Source organism: Urocitellus parryii, chromosome 3 (assembly GCF_045843805.1).
Source record: "Urocitellus parryii isolate mUroPar1 chromosome 3, mUroPar1.hap1, whole genome shotgun sequence".
NCBI lineage: Eukaryota > Metazoa > Chordata > Mammalia > Rodentia > Sciuridae > Urocitellus > Urocitellus parryii.
Window position 1 is genome coordinate 214,803,022 of NC_135533.1, and position 14,832 is coordinate 214,817,853.

Below are 14,832 nucleotides of genomic sequence, written 5' to 3' on the forward strand. Positions count from 1 at the left end.
TTAAAAAGTGAAAAGGTGGACTAATGAAACAGGTAAAATTAAATATGTTCTAGTTAACTCAATATCTTTCATATATATACATACATACACACACACACACACACACACACACACACACACACACACACACACACCAGGGCCTCACACTAGGCAAGTGCTCTACCACTGAGCTATACCCCAAGCCCTTTATTATTTTGAGACAGGGGCTCATTAAGTGGCCCAGCCTGGCCTCAAACTTGTGATCCTCCTATCTCAGTCTCCTCAATCCAGCCATTCAGTCACACACCACTACAAAATATTACCATTTTTAACATATAACCAATGTAAAAAAAAAAAAAAAAGAAAGAAAGAAACATTTCACAGTTTTTTGTCTTTGGATTCCAGTGTATACTTTAATAATTGCAGCATGTCTCAATTATGAATAGGCCACATTTCAAGGACCTCAGCAGTGAGATGGGACCAGTGGCCGCCACATTGGAAAACACAGAACTAGAATCATGATTCTCCTGGTGGGGTCCCTAGACCCACAGCATCAGCATCACCTGTGAACTCATTAGACATTATTGGTCAGCCTGGTGCAGTGGTGCGCACCTGTGATCCCAGTGATTGGAGAGCCTGAGACAGAAGTTCACGGCCAGCCTCAGCAATTTAGTGAGACCTTCAGCAACTTAGACTTTGTCTCAGTAAAAAATGAGATCTATGGATTTCACTCAGTGATAAAACACTCCTGGGTTCAATCCCCAGTACCAAAAAAAAAAAAAAAAAATGAGAGAAGAAGAGGAGGAGGAGGAGGAAGAAGAGGGAGGAAGGAAGGAAAATTGGGTCACGGTCGAGGCCTAACAATGAGAACCTCTAGGTGGGCCCTGGCAGTGTGTGTTAACAAGCTGTCTTGGAGATTCCAGTGATGCTTCGCTGATTGACCTATTTTTCTATTTAACTCTGCTCTGTGTTACTTGCTACCCAATCATGTATGACATAGAGCAAACCCAGTGCAGATCAATCAAGGAACGCACAGGGCAGCACCAACCCCGCACCTCACTCACCACAGTTCCCCTGCTCTATTTGCATCGTGCGTGGCTCTAGGCAGCCCCATTGGCCCCAGGGTCCAGCTGCACCCCCAACCTTCCCTCTTCCCGCCCAGGGACTTCCTCCGGATGCTCTTTCCTGAGAAGCTGGATGTGGACAAGAAGGGCCGTCCAAGCACTGCTGGCTCCAAGATCAAGGTGGGCTTGGGGCAGACGAGGGAGAATTGGGCATTAGAAGGGCTGGGTCCCACCCTGTCCAGTCCCCAGAGTGGGTCCCTCCTGGTTCCAGTGTCGGTCTCTCCCCCACACCTGGGGCCATTGTGCCTGTCTCTGGCACCCTCTGGCAGGCACCATCTTCCACCTCTAAGTTTGGGAGATTAAATCAATTTTCTTTACCACTTTTCCTCTTCTCCTTCTCCTCTGCCTTCTCCTCCTCCCTCCTTCCTTCCCCATCATCTCCTCCTCCACCGATGGGGATGGAACCCACGGATGGGCCTTGCACCTGCTAAGCGTGGACTCTACCACTGAGCCACACTCCCAGCCCCCGTGTCGGAGAGCACGTTCAACACACAGAACAAAACTGACCATCTTACCCATTTCTAAGTGCACAGCTCGGAGGTGTGAAGTGTGTCCGTCTCCAGAACTTTCTCGCCTTCTCACACTGAAGTCCTGTTCCCTTTAAACACTAACGCCCCAGCCGCTCCCCAGCCCCTGGCACCCACCACCCTGCTCACTGTCTCTGTGAATCTGATGATTCCAGGGGACCACCTGTGAGTGTGTCCTGCCTGCAGCGTGTCCTTGCCTGCCTGGCTGATCTCACTGAGCACAGTGTCTACAAGGTCCCTCCGTGTGGCGCCATGTTGAAGAATTTCCTTCCTTTTTAAGGTTGGAAAATATCCAGTGTCTAGGTGGACCAGTTGTATCTATTCATCTGTTGGACACTTGGGCTGCTTCCATCTTTTGGCTACTATAAACAATGGTGCGATGAACTTGGGGGTCCCGTTCTAATAATGTATGAGCACCCTTTTCTTTTTTTGAGTGCTTACTGCATACTGGCAGCAAGCACAGAACACGGATACACGAGAAGCTTGTTCAGTTCCACCCCCAAGGCTCAGAGAGGGTCACTCACTTGCCAAGGCCACACAGCAGAACCTGAGTCACTCCCACTAGTTTCCCCCACCCCAAGAAGAATTCTTTTCTGTTCACCCTATTTCCTGGGGTGACTAAAATACACAACCCAAGGCTGGCCTCTCAAGCATGTACACATGATTCTTTATGTCCCAAATCCCTGTCTCCCTAAAGGACAGGTAGAAACGTTCTGGGCAACATGGTCCCCTGAATGGTCAGCTACTCGGTCTGCAAACATTTCCTGAGCACTTACTGTGTGCCAAGCTAAGCATGGGGAGTGTGGCACGTGCAAGAGCTCCCAGCTGGAGGGCAGGCAGACCCAGGATATCACCCCTCTTGGTGGACACTCAGAGTGTGCACTCCGTGCTCCATCAGCGCAGACCCCAGCCCCGCCCGCCATGGGTGTGTCTGTTTCTTGGGTGGGGAGAGGAGAGGGGCCATCTGTGCTCCCCTCACCCTGACTTCTCCTGCTTCTCAGAAACAAGCCAACGACCTGGTGGCCACACTGAAGAGGTGCACCCCCCACTACATCCGCTGCATCAAACCCAACGAGACCAAGAGGCCCCGAGACTGGGAAGAGAGCAGGTGACGTCCCCTGGCCAGGTCTGGACTTTGGTTGGACCAGTGCATGCCACCTGACCCACAGACTGACCCCCCATTCCAGGCCCCATCCCAGAACTAACCCAGACCAGCCCCAAGGGCCAGCACGAAACCCCTCAGGGCTCCTAGGTTAGACTTAGCACTGACCAAGACCCCCCCTGGCCCCCAGGGTGACCCTAGACTGACTACAGGCTGACCCAGGGACAAGCACAGCCCCCAGCCTCAGTTCCCCACACTCAAAGTCCAGAACTGACCCCAGGACTGACCACCAGGATGAGCACAGCCCCCGTCCCCAGGCCCCCCGGGGGCTGAGTGGAGTCCCAGACCTCAGTGCTCACCCGGAACAGCCCCCAACACAACCCACCCCTGCAGGACCTGCCCTGCCTTCCCCACAGCCAGCAGCCCCCAGCTGCAGGGTCTCAGGCCGCCCTCCCCACAGGGTCAAGCACCAGGTGGAGTACCTGGGCCTGCGGGAGAACATCCGGGTGCGCAGGGCTGGCTTCGCCTACCGCCGCCAGTTCTCCAAGTTCCTGCAGAGGTGAGCGCTTGGCCCAGCGGCCCCAGCAAATGACCAGCCGCCCTGCCCCAAATGCCCCACACCCCACCCTCTGCTTCCAGGTACGCCATCCTGACCCCTGAGACCTGGCCACGGTGGCGTGGGGACGAACGTCAGGGTGTCCAGCATCTGCTTAGGGCGGTCAACATGGAGCCGGACCAGTACCAGATGGGGAGCACCAAGGTCTTCGTCAAGAACCCAGAGTCGGTAAGTGGGAGCAAGAGAATGAAGAGAAAGGAAGAGACCAACCTGTGGCAATGGCCCCGAGTCCTTCAGGCCACCGTGTGACCTTGGGCAGGCTTCCTTGCCCCTCCAAGCCTTGTTTCCCCATTTGGAAAATGGTGAGAATAACAGCTGCCCCCTGCAAAACTGGGGTGAGGATTAGACAAAACAGGAAGGCTTGCTGGGCTCTGTGGTGCACACCTACAATCCCAGTGCCCCAGGAGGCTGAGGCAGGAGGATCTCAAGTTGGAGGCCAGCCTCAGCAACTTAGCAAAACTCTATCTCAAAATAAAATAAAAAGGGCTGGGGATGTAGCTCAGGGGGAGAGCCCCCTGAGCCCAAGCCCTAGGACCCAAAGCAAACAAACACTGCCCAGTGACTGGCACACAGGAGCTGCTCTGAGAAAGCCACATTTGCTGGATGGTTCTTGGTGGCCAGGAAGGTGGGGGAGGCCGCCACCTATCCACAAAGGTCTTGTGTCCCCTTGTCCTTCCTTCACCCTTTCCTCCACTGGTTTTTCTACTTTCATTCTTTTTTTCTTCTTTAAATTTTTTTCTTTTTTTGCTTCTTTCTTTTTGGTCCTGGGATGAACCCAGGGCCTCACGCATGCTAGTCGAGGGCTCTGCCGCCCAGCTACACCTTCAGCCTAAAATTTCTATTTGCAAGCTTTGTTGGCTGGTGGTGCTGGAGATGGAACCCAGGTCCTGGCCCAGCTCTTCCACTGAGCTACACCCCACCCCTTTTTCCTTCTTTTACATGACTTCCTACGTATTGCTTTTTTCTTTCTTTCTTTCCTTCCTTCCTAGTTTCCTTCTTCTCCTCTTCCCCTTCCTCCTTTCCTACTTCCTGTTTCCTTTTTTTGTTCATTGATTCATTTGAGACAGTTTCTCACTATGTCCCCAGGCCGGTCTCCAACTCTCCACACCCCACCTGTGCTCTGCAGTGGCCGGGATCACAGGTGCCCACCACCTCCCTCTTCTTCATTCCTCATCCATGAGCACATGCAGCTGCTAGGCCTGAACTGTAGGTCACGTGGGGACCTTCTCATTCCAAGGCCTCCCTTGACCCCAGATGCACTGAAGACCCCAGTCCACGTACTCAGCTCAGAGGTGACCCCTCAGTGGGCTTCGGTGGGCTCTGAGCCTCTTACCTGGAAGCTGTGCCATCCCCCTGCCACCCTGATTTCCGGGGGGGGGGGACAAAGTGACAGTGACAAGAATAAAACCCTAGGACATAAAAAAAAAAAACAACACCCAACTCTAGGACAGGGATCCCCTCGTGCTGCCGCACTGGACTCCCAGGGGAAGCCTGGGTTCCCTCGGCAGCAGAGAAAGGGCGTGGGCACCGGAGCCAGGCTCAGGGCCAGCCAGGTGCATGTCAAACGCATAACAGTGGCACCTGCTCCAATCACACCACAGGGACTTTATGAGGACAACAGATTGTTGAGGTGATCCTTCTGTTTCTGGGGGTAGCACACCTGCCCAGCAGGCACGAGGTCCAGTGCCACCCCAGGCAAACAACCACAAAGTAGATGATATCACTGATAAAAACCCTTATCACTGGTCAAAATTGCCCACGGTTAAAACTACACCTGGGATGATTTAATTTGTAACAGGCAAGGAAAAGAAAATGAGAGAGGGAGAGAAAGAAAAAGAGAGAACAGAAAGAGAAAAGAGAGAATCCTCTTATTAGTTACTTGGAGATCACAAAATCTGTCTGGAATAAAGAGACCAAAAATTGATACAGAACAGGAAAAAAAGAGAGATAAAATAAAACCACCACTAGCAAAGACTAAGATAACATCAAGTTTTGACCAAAATTTCAGTCTGCAGACTTTGATTTGGGTAAGTTGGACTGGGTAGAAATAATGAGACAATGACAGAAGTTAGGTGACCAATTTATTTTTTATTTTGGTACTGGGGATTAAACCCAGAAGCACTCGACCACTGAGCCACTTTCCAGCCCCCTCCCCTTTTTTATCGTAGTTGGACATAATACCTTTATTTATTTATTTATTTATTTTTATGTGATGCCGAGGATCGAACCCAGGGCCTCGCTCTACCACTAAGCCACAACCCCAGCCCCTTTCCCAGCTCTTTTTATTTCTAGTTTTGAGACAGGAACTCACTATGTTATTGAGGCTGGCCTCCAACTTGTGACCCTCCTGCCTCAACCTCCCGAGTCACTGGAATTACAGGCATGTACCTCACCGCACTCAACTTGGATCAATTTCATTCCTCCCAGATAAAAAGTCTTTATGTTCTCTGTTCCTATAAAATTTGATCAGCAAATTCTGGTCTGGAAGCCAGAAGTCTGAGAACAAGCTGGCTCTTAGGAAGACTCTTTTCTGCCTCTCCTTAACCTCGGCGGCTGCCAGCAATCCATCCTCCCGCCTGTGCCTTCACCTTCGCATGGCCTCCTCCTTGGCATCTCTGTGTCCAAATCCCCGTCTTCTTATAAGGACACCAGTCCAACTGGAGTCAGGGCCTGCGCGAGTCCAGGACGACCTTGTTGTAACTTCATCACATCTGCAAAGACCCTGTCTCCAAATAAGGCCACATTTATGGGTTCCGACTGGGCATGAACTGGGGGACACTATTTGACCCACTGTACCTGGAGAAACTCCAATTTAATTAGGTCTCTCTCCTCTTAACATTCCAGCTCTTTAGACAGGAATCTTCATTTCCCGAATTGAAAATGGATCCTTTTCACTGGGCAGAGATCAAAAAGGTGGTGGTTTTTTTTAAATATTTTTTTTTAGTTATAGGTGGACAGAATACTTTTATTATATTTTTATGTGGAGCTGAGGATTGAACCCAGTGCCTCACGCATATGAGGCAAGCGCTCTCCCTCTGAGCCACAATCCCAGCCCCTGGAGGTGCATATTGTATCCACCCAGGACAGTTAAAGGCCAGGGAGGCGGCTCCAGGTTGGCAGGCCCTTCCCAGTCCTGCATGGCCAGTCTCCCTCATCCATTCGCCCTGTCCCTCAACAAACCTCAGAGTACTCACCAGGCCTTGCCCACAGACCCGCAGGCCTGCAGGCCCCTGGAATGCCAGCAGAGAAACAAAATCAGACATAAGCTCTTTGCAGCAGGGTTCTTAACAATGAACCCTTCTTCTTCTTTTTTCCTAATACCTTTGTTTATTTATTTTTATGTGGTGCCAGGGATCGAACCCAGTGTCTCACACATGCTCGGCAACTGCTCTGCCACTGAGCACAAGCCCCAGCCCCAGTGAACCCTTCTTATTTGTGTATTTGAGAATTCTCTCTGGGTGAAGTGCTAATTGTTTTTTAATATAAAAACCCAATTTTATTCTTAATAATGTTTCCCACCATGGGCTGGGGTTGTGGCTCAGGGGTACAGTGCTCGCCTAGCACGTGCAGGACGCTGGGTTCGATCCTCAGCGCCACATAAAAATAAAATAAAGGTATTGTGTCCAGCTACAACTAAAACAAAATATCTTTTTAAAAAATGTTTCCCTTGGGCTGGGGATGTGGCTCAAGTGGTAGCGTGCTCGCCTGGCGTGCATGCGGCCCGGGTTCGATCCTCAGCACCACATACAAAGATGTTGTGTCCGCCGAGAACTAAAAAATAAATATTAAAAAAAAAAAAAAATGTTTCCCATCTTCACCTATTGACAAGGCTATCCCTTTTATCACTAAAGTTTGATTTGATTTGAATATACCTCAAGCATCTTTCTAATTCAAATTTATTTTTCTACAATCAGCATTTTTATTTTTATTTTTTTATTTTAAGATGGGATCCAACTATGTTGCCCTGGATAGCCTCAAACTCAACAATCCTCCTGCCTCAGCCTCCCAAGTAGCTAGGACTACAGGCCCGTGCCACCACACCTAGTTGTAGTATTTTAATATCCATTCAATTCCTCTCCTTGATATGAGCCTCTATCATTATTCCAAATGAACAGTCATTTCTCACAGTATTTCTATTCTGAATTACCCTATTACAGTTTATTTTTTAAGTCCTCTCTGGGTCTAAACTCTTGCAACTCAAGCCTTTTCTATGCTTTCTGCAAAAATTTTCTTTCCAGGGCTGCCGAATATAGTTGTTTGGGTTGTACACTGACATGGTTGCCATCACATCAGAATCCTGCAACTCAGATTTTCATATTTTCTTTAATGTATCTTTTTTATTTTTAACTGAGGATTGAAATGAGGGGTGGTTTATCACTGAGTTACATACCTAGCCCTTTTTTGTATTTTGTTATTGTGAGATAGGGTCTCACTAAGTTGATGAGATTGGCCTAAACTTGTGATCCTCTTGCCTCAGCCTCCCAACTAGCTGGGATTACAGGCATGTGCCACCATACCTGGCTGCAGTGGTTTTCTAAGATGCACACTGGCTTCTATTTCTACCATCTCTGAAATTGTGGTGCACTTGTTGTGCATGCTCTTAATTAGCAATGTTAGGAACTGTGATGTTACACCATATCTGGTGAGACCTCACAGCAAGTAGCCGGGATCTGAAGCCAGTGAGACAAACCCACACCTATAGTTTAATACAGAAAAAAAAAAAAAGATACTGGGAGGGACCAGTCATCTGGAAAAGGAAAACACCTTGACCATAGGGCATGGGCATGGGCATGTGTGTGTGCATGTGGACACAAAAGCATGTGGGTGGGGTGGACCCAGGGAAAACAGGGACTGCAGCCTGCGGAGAGGGTAGGACCCACCCAGCTTCCCTCTTGCCCAGCTTTTCCTCCTGGAGGAGATGCGAGAGCGGAAGTTCGACGGCTTTGCCCGCACCATTCAGAAGGCCTGGAGGCGCCATGTGGCGGTACGGAAATACCAGGAGATGCGGGAGGAAGGTGAGCTGCTTGGGGTGGGAGACTCAGGGTGGGCACAGGTGGATGTAGAAGAGCCACACCTTGACCTCTGTCCTGACCCCATGTTGACAGCTTCCAACATCCTGCTCAACAAGAAGGAACGGAGGAGGAACAGCATTAATCGGAACTTCGTGGGGGACTACCTGGGGCTGGAGGAACGGCCAGAGCTACGTCAGTTCCTGGGCAAGAGGGAGCGTGTGGACTTTGCAGACTCGGTCACCAAGTATGACCGGCGCTTCAAGGTGAGGCCCTAGCAGGTGGGCACATCCAAGACCCTGTCCCTGCTTGAACCAGAAGCACTGCCAGCTGTCCTGGACACACTCAGCCACAGGTATATATATATTCACCTAGGCTGTGCCTGGGTACATGTGTCTAACACAGATACACTAACCTGTCCCAGACACGTCAACAGGTATTCACTCCAACATCATAGATGTATGCGTCCATCAAATATGCTTTCATGTAGCCCAGACACACCTGACCATTAGATATGCCCTTACCTGGCCAGGCATATCTGTCCGCAATTACATATTCGTCTCACCCAGAAGCCCACTTCAGGGCTGAGAATGTAGCTCAGTGGTAGAGCACATGCTTAGCACATGCAAGGTCCCGGGTTCTATCCTCAGCATTCAAAAAAAATGCCTCAGTCACAAGACCCAAGCACTGTCACCTGGTCCAAGAGCTGTCCTTGAGCCAGGGTACCAAGATCCAGCAAGTGCTTCACCTACCTTGTACCCATTTGCTGGCCCAGTCACCCCTTTTGAGCTAATATACCCTCACTCAGCTTTCTTCTGTTTCTGATATAACTCACATACCTTTACCTGGAGGGACCCCCTTCACCTTCACTTCACCACCCCTGCGCCTGGGCCCAGGCTGCTCATGCCCCAGGCTCCAGCCACCACTGGCCTCTGGTTCTGCATTCCCACAGCCCATCAAGCGGGACTTGATCCTGACCCCTAAGTGTGTGTATGTGATTGGGCGAGAGAAGGTGAAGAAAGGACCAGAGAAGGGCCAAGTGCGTGAGGTCCTGAAGAAGAAGCTGGAGATTCAGGCCCTGCGGGGAGTCTCCCTCAGGTGAGGCCAGGTCACCTGTGATCTTCAGCTGCTCTTATACTTGTTGCCCCACTGTTACCTTGAGAGTCTTACCTATGGCTGTACCTGTAGCCCTCTCTTTGGCCCTACCTGCCACATTCACTTGCTCCTACATTCAAGATCCTTATGCCTCAACAGCTTCGGTCCTTGCACTCATTCTCCTACTAGACTTCACCCAGCCCTTCTCTATTACCAACTTTCCCAGCTCCCCCCCAACCCCGTTCCCTCACCTGTGTCAACCCCTCACTTGACCCTTACCTGACAGTCCGTCCCTTGTTGCATCTCACAAGTTAGTTCTTCCGCCACCCTCACCTGTCGCTCTCGCCTGCCTTTCCTCCCACTTCCCCCAGCACGCGACAGGACGACTTCTTCATCCTCCAAGAGGACGCGGCTGACAGCTTCCTGGAGAGCGTCTTCAAGACCGAGTTCGTCAGCCTTCTGTGCAAGCGCTTCGAGGAGGCGGCACGGAGGCCCCTGCCCCTTACCTTCAGCGACACGTACGCCCCTAGCCCAGCATCATCCTCGGGCTGGTCTTGGCGCAGCGACCCACACTCCAGTCCCAGGGACCCACTCTCCAGTCCCAGGGACCCAGGACCCGAGCGCCTGGCGCCTTGCCCCTCCCCCCCGCGGCCGGGAGAGGGGGGGAGAGGGACCCCAGCTAGCGGCCCAAGCTTCCTCTTCTCCCCGCAGACTACAGTTCCGGGTGAAGAAGGAGGGCTGGGGCGGAGGCAGCACTCGCAGCGTCACCTTTTCCCGCGGCTCAGGAGACATAGCGGTACTCAAGGCTGGAGGCAAAACCCTCACGGTCAGCGTAGGTGACGGACTGCCCAAGAGCTCCAGTGAGTCTGCGCGGAACCGGGAGCGGAGCCAACGAGGGCGACCAATCACGGCTAGGGGATGGTCGGGAATGCGCAAGAGCCCCACGGCGGGGGCGTGCCCGGGAGTGGGAGGGCCCAAGGAAAAGGACCAATGAGGGGTGGAGTCCAGGGGGGCGTGGCCAACTACTGGGGCGGGCTCCAGGGCCTAAGCGTGACCTACAGTCAATGGTGTCCAAACTGTAGCTCACTCTCTTCTGTCCTGATGTCAGTGCTGAGGGGAGAGCAAAGGGCCTGAGGGGCGGTGCCTGGAGTCGAGCCAGAATGGAGGGGACTTGTGGGCGGGGCCTACAATCAGGTGCAGCTGAGCCACCACCCAAATACCTGCATCCTTTCTTCTTTTAGAGCCTACGCGGAAGGGCATGGCCCAGGGAAGACCCCGAAGGTCAGCCCCAGCCCCTACCCGGGCGGCCCCTGGCCCCCCCAGAGGTGAGAAGATACCCCTCACTTAGTGTCTTCATTTGCCTCTCGCGGGCTCCAGGGCCTAAGCCTGACCTACAGTCAATGGAGTCCACAAGCACTGTAGCTCACTATTCTTCTGTCCAGAACTTTCCAAGCTCCCCATCTCCCACAGAATACAGGCTAAATTTAGTTTGATATTCAAAGCCCGTCAAGATCCCATTCCAGGGCTGGGGCTGGGGCTCAGTGCTAGAGTGCTCTTCTGGCAAGTGTGAGGCCCTGGGCTTGAGCCTCAGCACCACATAAATAAAATTAAAGGTATTGAGTCCACCTGTAACTAAAAATATATATATTAAAAAAGATCCCATCCCAGCTAGCCAGTGAGTGACCTCTTCGCCCATCCTATGCCCCTGCCATGCAAAATACATTTTCTTATTACATTTTATTACATTTTATTTTGCCAACTCACCAAATTTATTCTTACCTCCAGGCCTTCACTTGGGCTATTTACTCTGCCTTGTCTCCCAAATCCCCACACATGATGAGCTCTGATTTATCCTCCAAGACCCACCCTCAAAAGGCCTCCTGCGGGGCCGGATGTTCTTCTGCAAAGCCTCCCTTTAGACCTTCATGTCTCCAGGGTTCCTCCCATACTGGGCTGAGTGTGGCTGCCTCCTCCCTCCTGAAATACAGATAATTCCTCCCTGACAGACACCCTGATCTTTGCTTCCACCACAGGCCTGGACCGAAATGGTGTGCCTCCTTCTGCCAGAGGGGGGCCCCTGCCCCTGGAAATCACTTCTGGAGGGGGTTCCCAGCGGCCTCCCCGGGGTCCTCCATCCTCAACCCTGGGGTCCAGCAGACGTCCCCGGGCACGGCCACCCTCAGAGCACAACACAGAATTCCTCAATGTGCCTGACCAGGGTGTGGCAGGGTAGGTGGGGTGGGAGGGCAGCCCCAGGAGGTGGGCAGAGGTAAGGGAGTGTCTGGTGCTGTGATGAGCACCCCCTTGTCTCCCCAGCATGCAGAGGAAGCGCAGCGTGGGGCAGAGACCTGTGCCTGGTGTGGGCCGACCCAAGCCCCAACCACGTGTACATGGCCCAAGGTGCCGGGCACTATACCAGTACATAGGCCAAGATGTCGATGAGTTGAGCTTCAATGTGAATGAGGTCATCGAGATCCTCATGGAAGGTGTGTGCACCAGGGCAGAGGTTGGGGTATGGCATGGTCAGAACCCTGACACCGCCAGGCTGCCCCCTATTGTTGCACATCCTTCCCATCCATGTGAAAACAGAAGCCACTAGCTTACAGCTCTGAGCAACACCTTCCATGCCAGTGGCATGGCTGCACAGGCTGGAGAGCACTGGCTGTGAAGGTCAGTTCCTAAGCCACCTCGGGGCTCTGGCCTCACTGCATCACACCTGGTCCCTGACCCTCATTTTTCTTACTTGTCACATATTTCTAGTAGCAGAACCTACTTTAAAGGGGAAAGAAGCTGTGTCTGGAGGGCCAAAGCCCCTCCTACCTTAATTCCCTGGGCTGCCTCCAGCAGAGCCTAGGACTTAGGACACACTCCACAGACAGATGTGGGAGCCTCCTGGGGTCTCAGAGACCTGTTCATTCCTAGGTTCACTCTGGGGGTTGGAGGAAGGAGCCTGCTGAAGGCAATAGATAAGGGATGAGCACAAGAAATGTTATAAAAAATGACAGGGATGGGGGTATGGCTCAGTGGTAGAGCGCTTGCCTACCATGAGCAAGGCCCTGGATTCCATCCCCATCACCACAAGAAAGAAAAAGGGAAGAAAGAAAGAAAATGACTATGTGAGCCAGTGGTTAGGAAAGACATTCCTCCCTCCCTCCTTTCTTTCCATTTTTAACAACTCTCCCTTGTGTCAAATCAAGGATGCAGAGATAAGTAAGACACTGAACTGGCATGGGGGTTCTCTCCAGGGTAGCTGGGCATCACCCCAAGCTCTCTTCTCTCACACAGATTCTTCAGGTTGGTGGAAGGGCCGCCTACATGGCCAGGAGGGTCTTTTCCCCGGAAACTACGTGGAGAAGATCTGAGCCGGGAGCCTGGGATTGTGTCCTCCACCTGCTCGTCTGTCTGTCAGGATCCAGGCTGTGCCTGCAGAGTCTGGATTACTTTGGCTGCATTGGCCAGAAAGTCCAGTTCCGTGGCCTCCATCCCAGCCCAGACTGTGGGTCTGAGGAGTCACTGCTGCAGCAACCCTCCTAGGCTCTGGCCTCCTTCCTGTCACACCTGCTGCTGAAGTCTGTATTTCTTCTTGTATCAAACAGGGCTAACAGCAGAACCTACCTCCCAGCTGCCTTATGTTTATGAAATGAATGTCCTAGGCTGTTGACCAAGTGCCGGGCATAGTCCAGGGTGAAGGGGCCTTGACAAGTGGGACTTCCCCCTTCTCTCATCATAGGCAATAAATATGTGCCTGGTGAAAGAGTGAATTAAAATCATTGAGTATCCACAAGGACTGTGTTCTCACAACCCTGTGAGGTGGGAGCAGTGAATGCCCCCACTTTGCAGGTAGACAAATAGAGGCTCAGAGAGGTTCAGCCTCTTATCCAAGACTCAACAGAGCCCCTCTCACCAAAGCTTGAATTTGTCCCACTTTCCTTTCCAGAAATTGCATCCTAAATGATCCAGCAGATTCTGTCAACCTCTAAATCTGCAGCCCTCAAACTCATCTGGAACCTCAGTAAACCCTCAGGCAGGAGGCAGGTTCCACATGGTTCCCTGCAAGCCACCCTGGGTCACCCCTGGTCCCTGCCCCACCATCCTATATATGTGCTCTCTTAGTCTTTATTCACCTGGGGTCAGGACCAGTTCTGACTTTTGAGGGTGCTGACATTCTCATGGATTCTGAGTATTCCAGGGCTCCCTGTTGGGGCAGCTGTAACTGGCAGGGAGACCTGCTACTGCGTGAGCCTAAAGATCCAGGCTTTCCATTCTGGACACCCTCTCTGTCCTCAGCCCCTCAAGGAGGAGCCAGTCTGGGAGGAACATGGACAGACTGATGGATTCAGTACAGAGGAGACACAGATGGCATTGCTAGAAGAGCCCTGAAGGCTGAAGAGGGTTGGTCTCAGTAGATCCTGGCTACAAGCATGACACTGTTCTATGCCATGACAAGGACATTCCAGGCAGTGGACACCTGAACCACTGGAGAATAAAGGATGAGACATCCAAGAATGTCCAACAGAGAAGATCCCTACCTTCTCTCTTCTGCATTCACCTTGGGAAGCCAAGCTGGGCTGGGAAAAAAAAGATCACAAGGCTGCAAACAGGTCTCAACAGCCCAATTATTGGTCAATCATTCTGCAAAAGCATTTAATAATCCCTTGAATGTCTCTGGTCCACTCCATCTCTGAGATTCTTTATTCCAGCACAACCACCACTATGTGCTCGCCTGTCTGTAGGACCCTGGTGTGAGGACAGGCTGGAAGAGGACTGTGTCACTCATCAACATCTTGGGTTGGGCATTTCCTGAGCGCAAAAGAAGAATCAGGGCTTTATCTCCCTTCTCTGCCCTCAAACTTATCATGTAGGCTGCCCTCCCTTCTGGCACTTTGAGGTTCAGCCCTATGGTCCCACTGCCATTGAGGGTACCCCGTTTTCAGGAAATAAGGCCTTCTGGGCAGAATGGATGGATAAGGGTTGGGCAGGACATTAGTGATGGAGAAGCGGGTGAGTGTGGTATATTTTAACAGACAGCATCTCATATCTAGGTTACAAGAATCTTCAGGCTGCAAACCTCAATCACCTTGGCCACATCGGCTGCTCAATGCCACATCCTGTGGACTCTCACAAAATTTCTTAAATTGGGTCCCTCCTCTCAGTTCCTTGGGGCCCAGTCCCTTCTGAGGCCTCCCCCCATCCTTCCTCAGATTATATCACCCTCCCCAGAGTGCAAGTGCAACATCCCTCTCCACTTGGCACCAAAATGACTTTTTGTTTTCTTAAAACTTAATGAATTTTTATCTGAATGGTAATTAAAAGAAAAATTTTATTAAAATAGCATCAAAGTGTGAAAAGTCAATCCCTTAAAAATTCCTACTCCCCACCT

The 14,832-nt window shown here is 51.6% G+C and overlaps 1 protein-coding gene across 1 annotated transcript in view; it reads left to right on the forward strand.

The window, feature by feature from the left end:
- Positions 1 to 13,195, forward strand: part of Myo1f (myosin IF) — a 34,864-nt gene extending 21,669 nt beyond the window's left edge. The window contains exons 16-28 of the mRNA XM_026411841.2: positions 1,142 to 1,223; positions 2,632 to 2,738; positions 3,193 to 3,291; positions 3,372 to 3,516; positions 8,249 to 8,363; positions 8,454 to 8,623; positions 9,310 to 9,455; positions 9,824 to 9,970; positions 10,164 to 10,312; positions 10,694 to 10,777; positions 11,486 to 11,681; positions 11,769 to 11,938; positions 12,738 to 13,195. Coding sequence (XP_026267626.1) covers positions 1,142 to 1,223; positions 2,632 to 2,738; positions 3,193 to 3,291; positions 3,372 to 3,516; positions 8,249 to 8,363; positions 8,454 to 8,623; positions 9,310 to 9,455; positions 9,824 to 9,970; positions 10,164 to 10,312; positions 10,694 to 10,777; positions 11,486 to 11,681; positions 11,769 to 11,938; positions 12,738 to 12,814 — 1,687 coding nt within the window. The 3' untranslated portion in view covers positions 12,815 to 13,195. The remainder of the gene's footprint in view (positions 1 to 1,141; positions 1,224 to 2,631; positions 2,739 to 3,192; positions 3,292 to 3,371; positions 3,517 to 8,248; positions 8,364 to 8,453; positions 8,624 to 9,309; positions 9,456 to 9,823; positions 9,971 to 10,163; positions 10,313 to 10,693; positions 10,778 to 11,485; positions 11,682 to 11,768; positions 11,939 to 12,737) is intronic.
- The last annotated feature ends 1,637 nt before the right edge of the window (positions 13,196 to 14,832 follow it).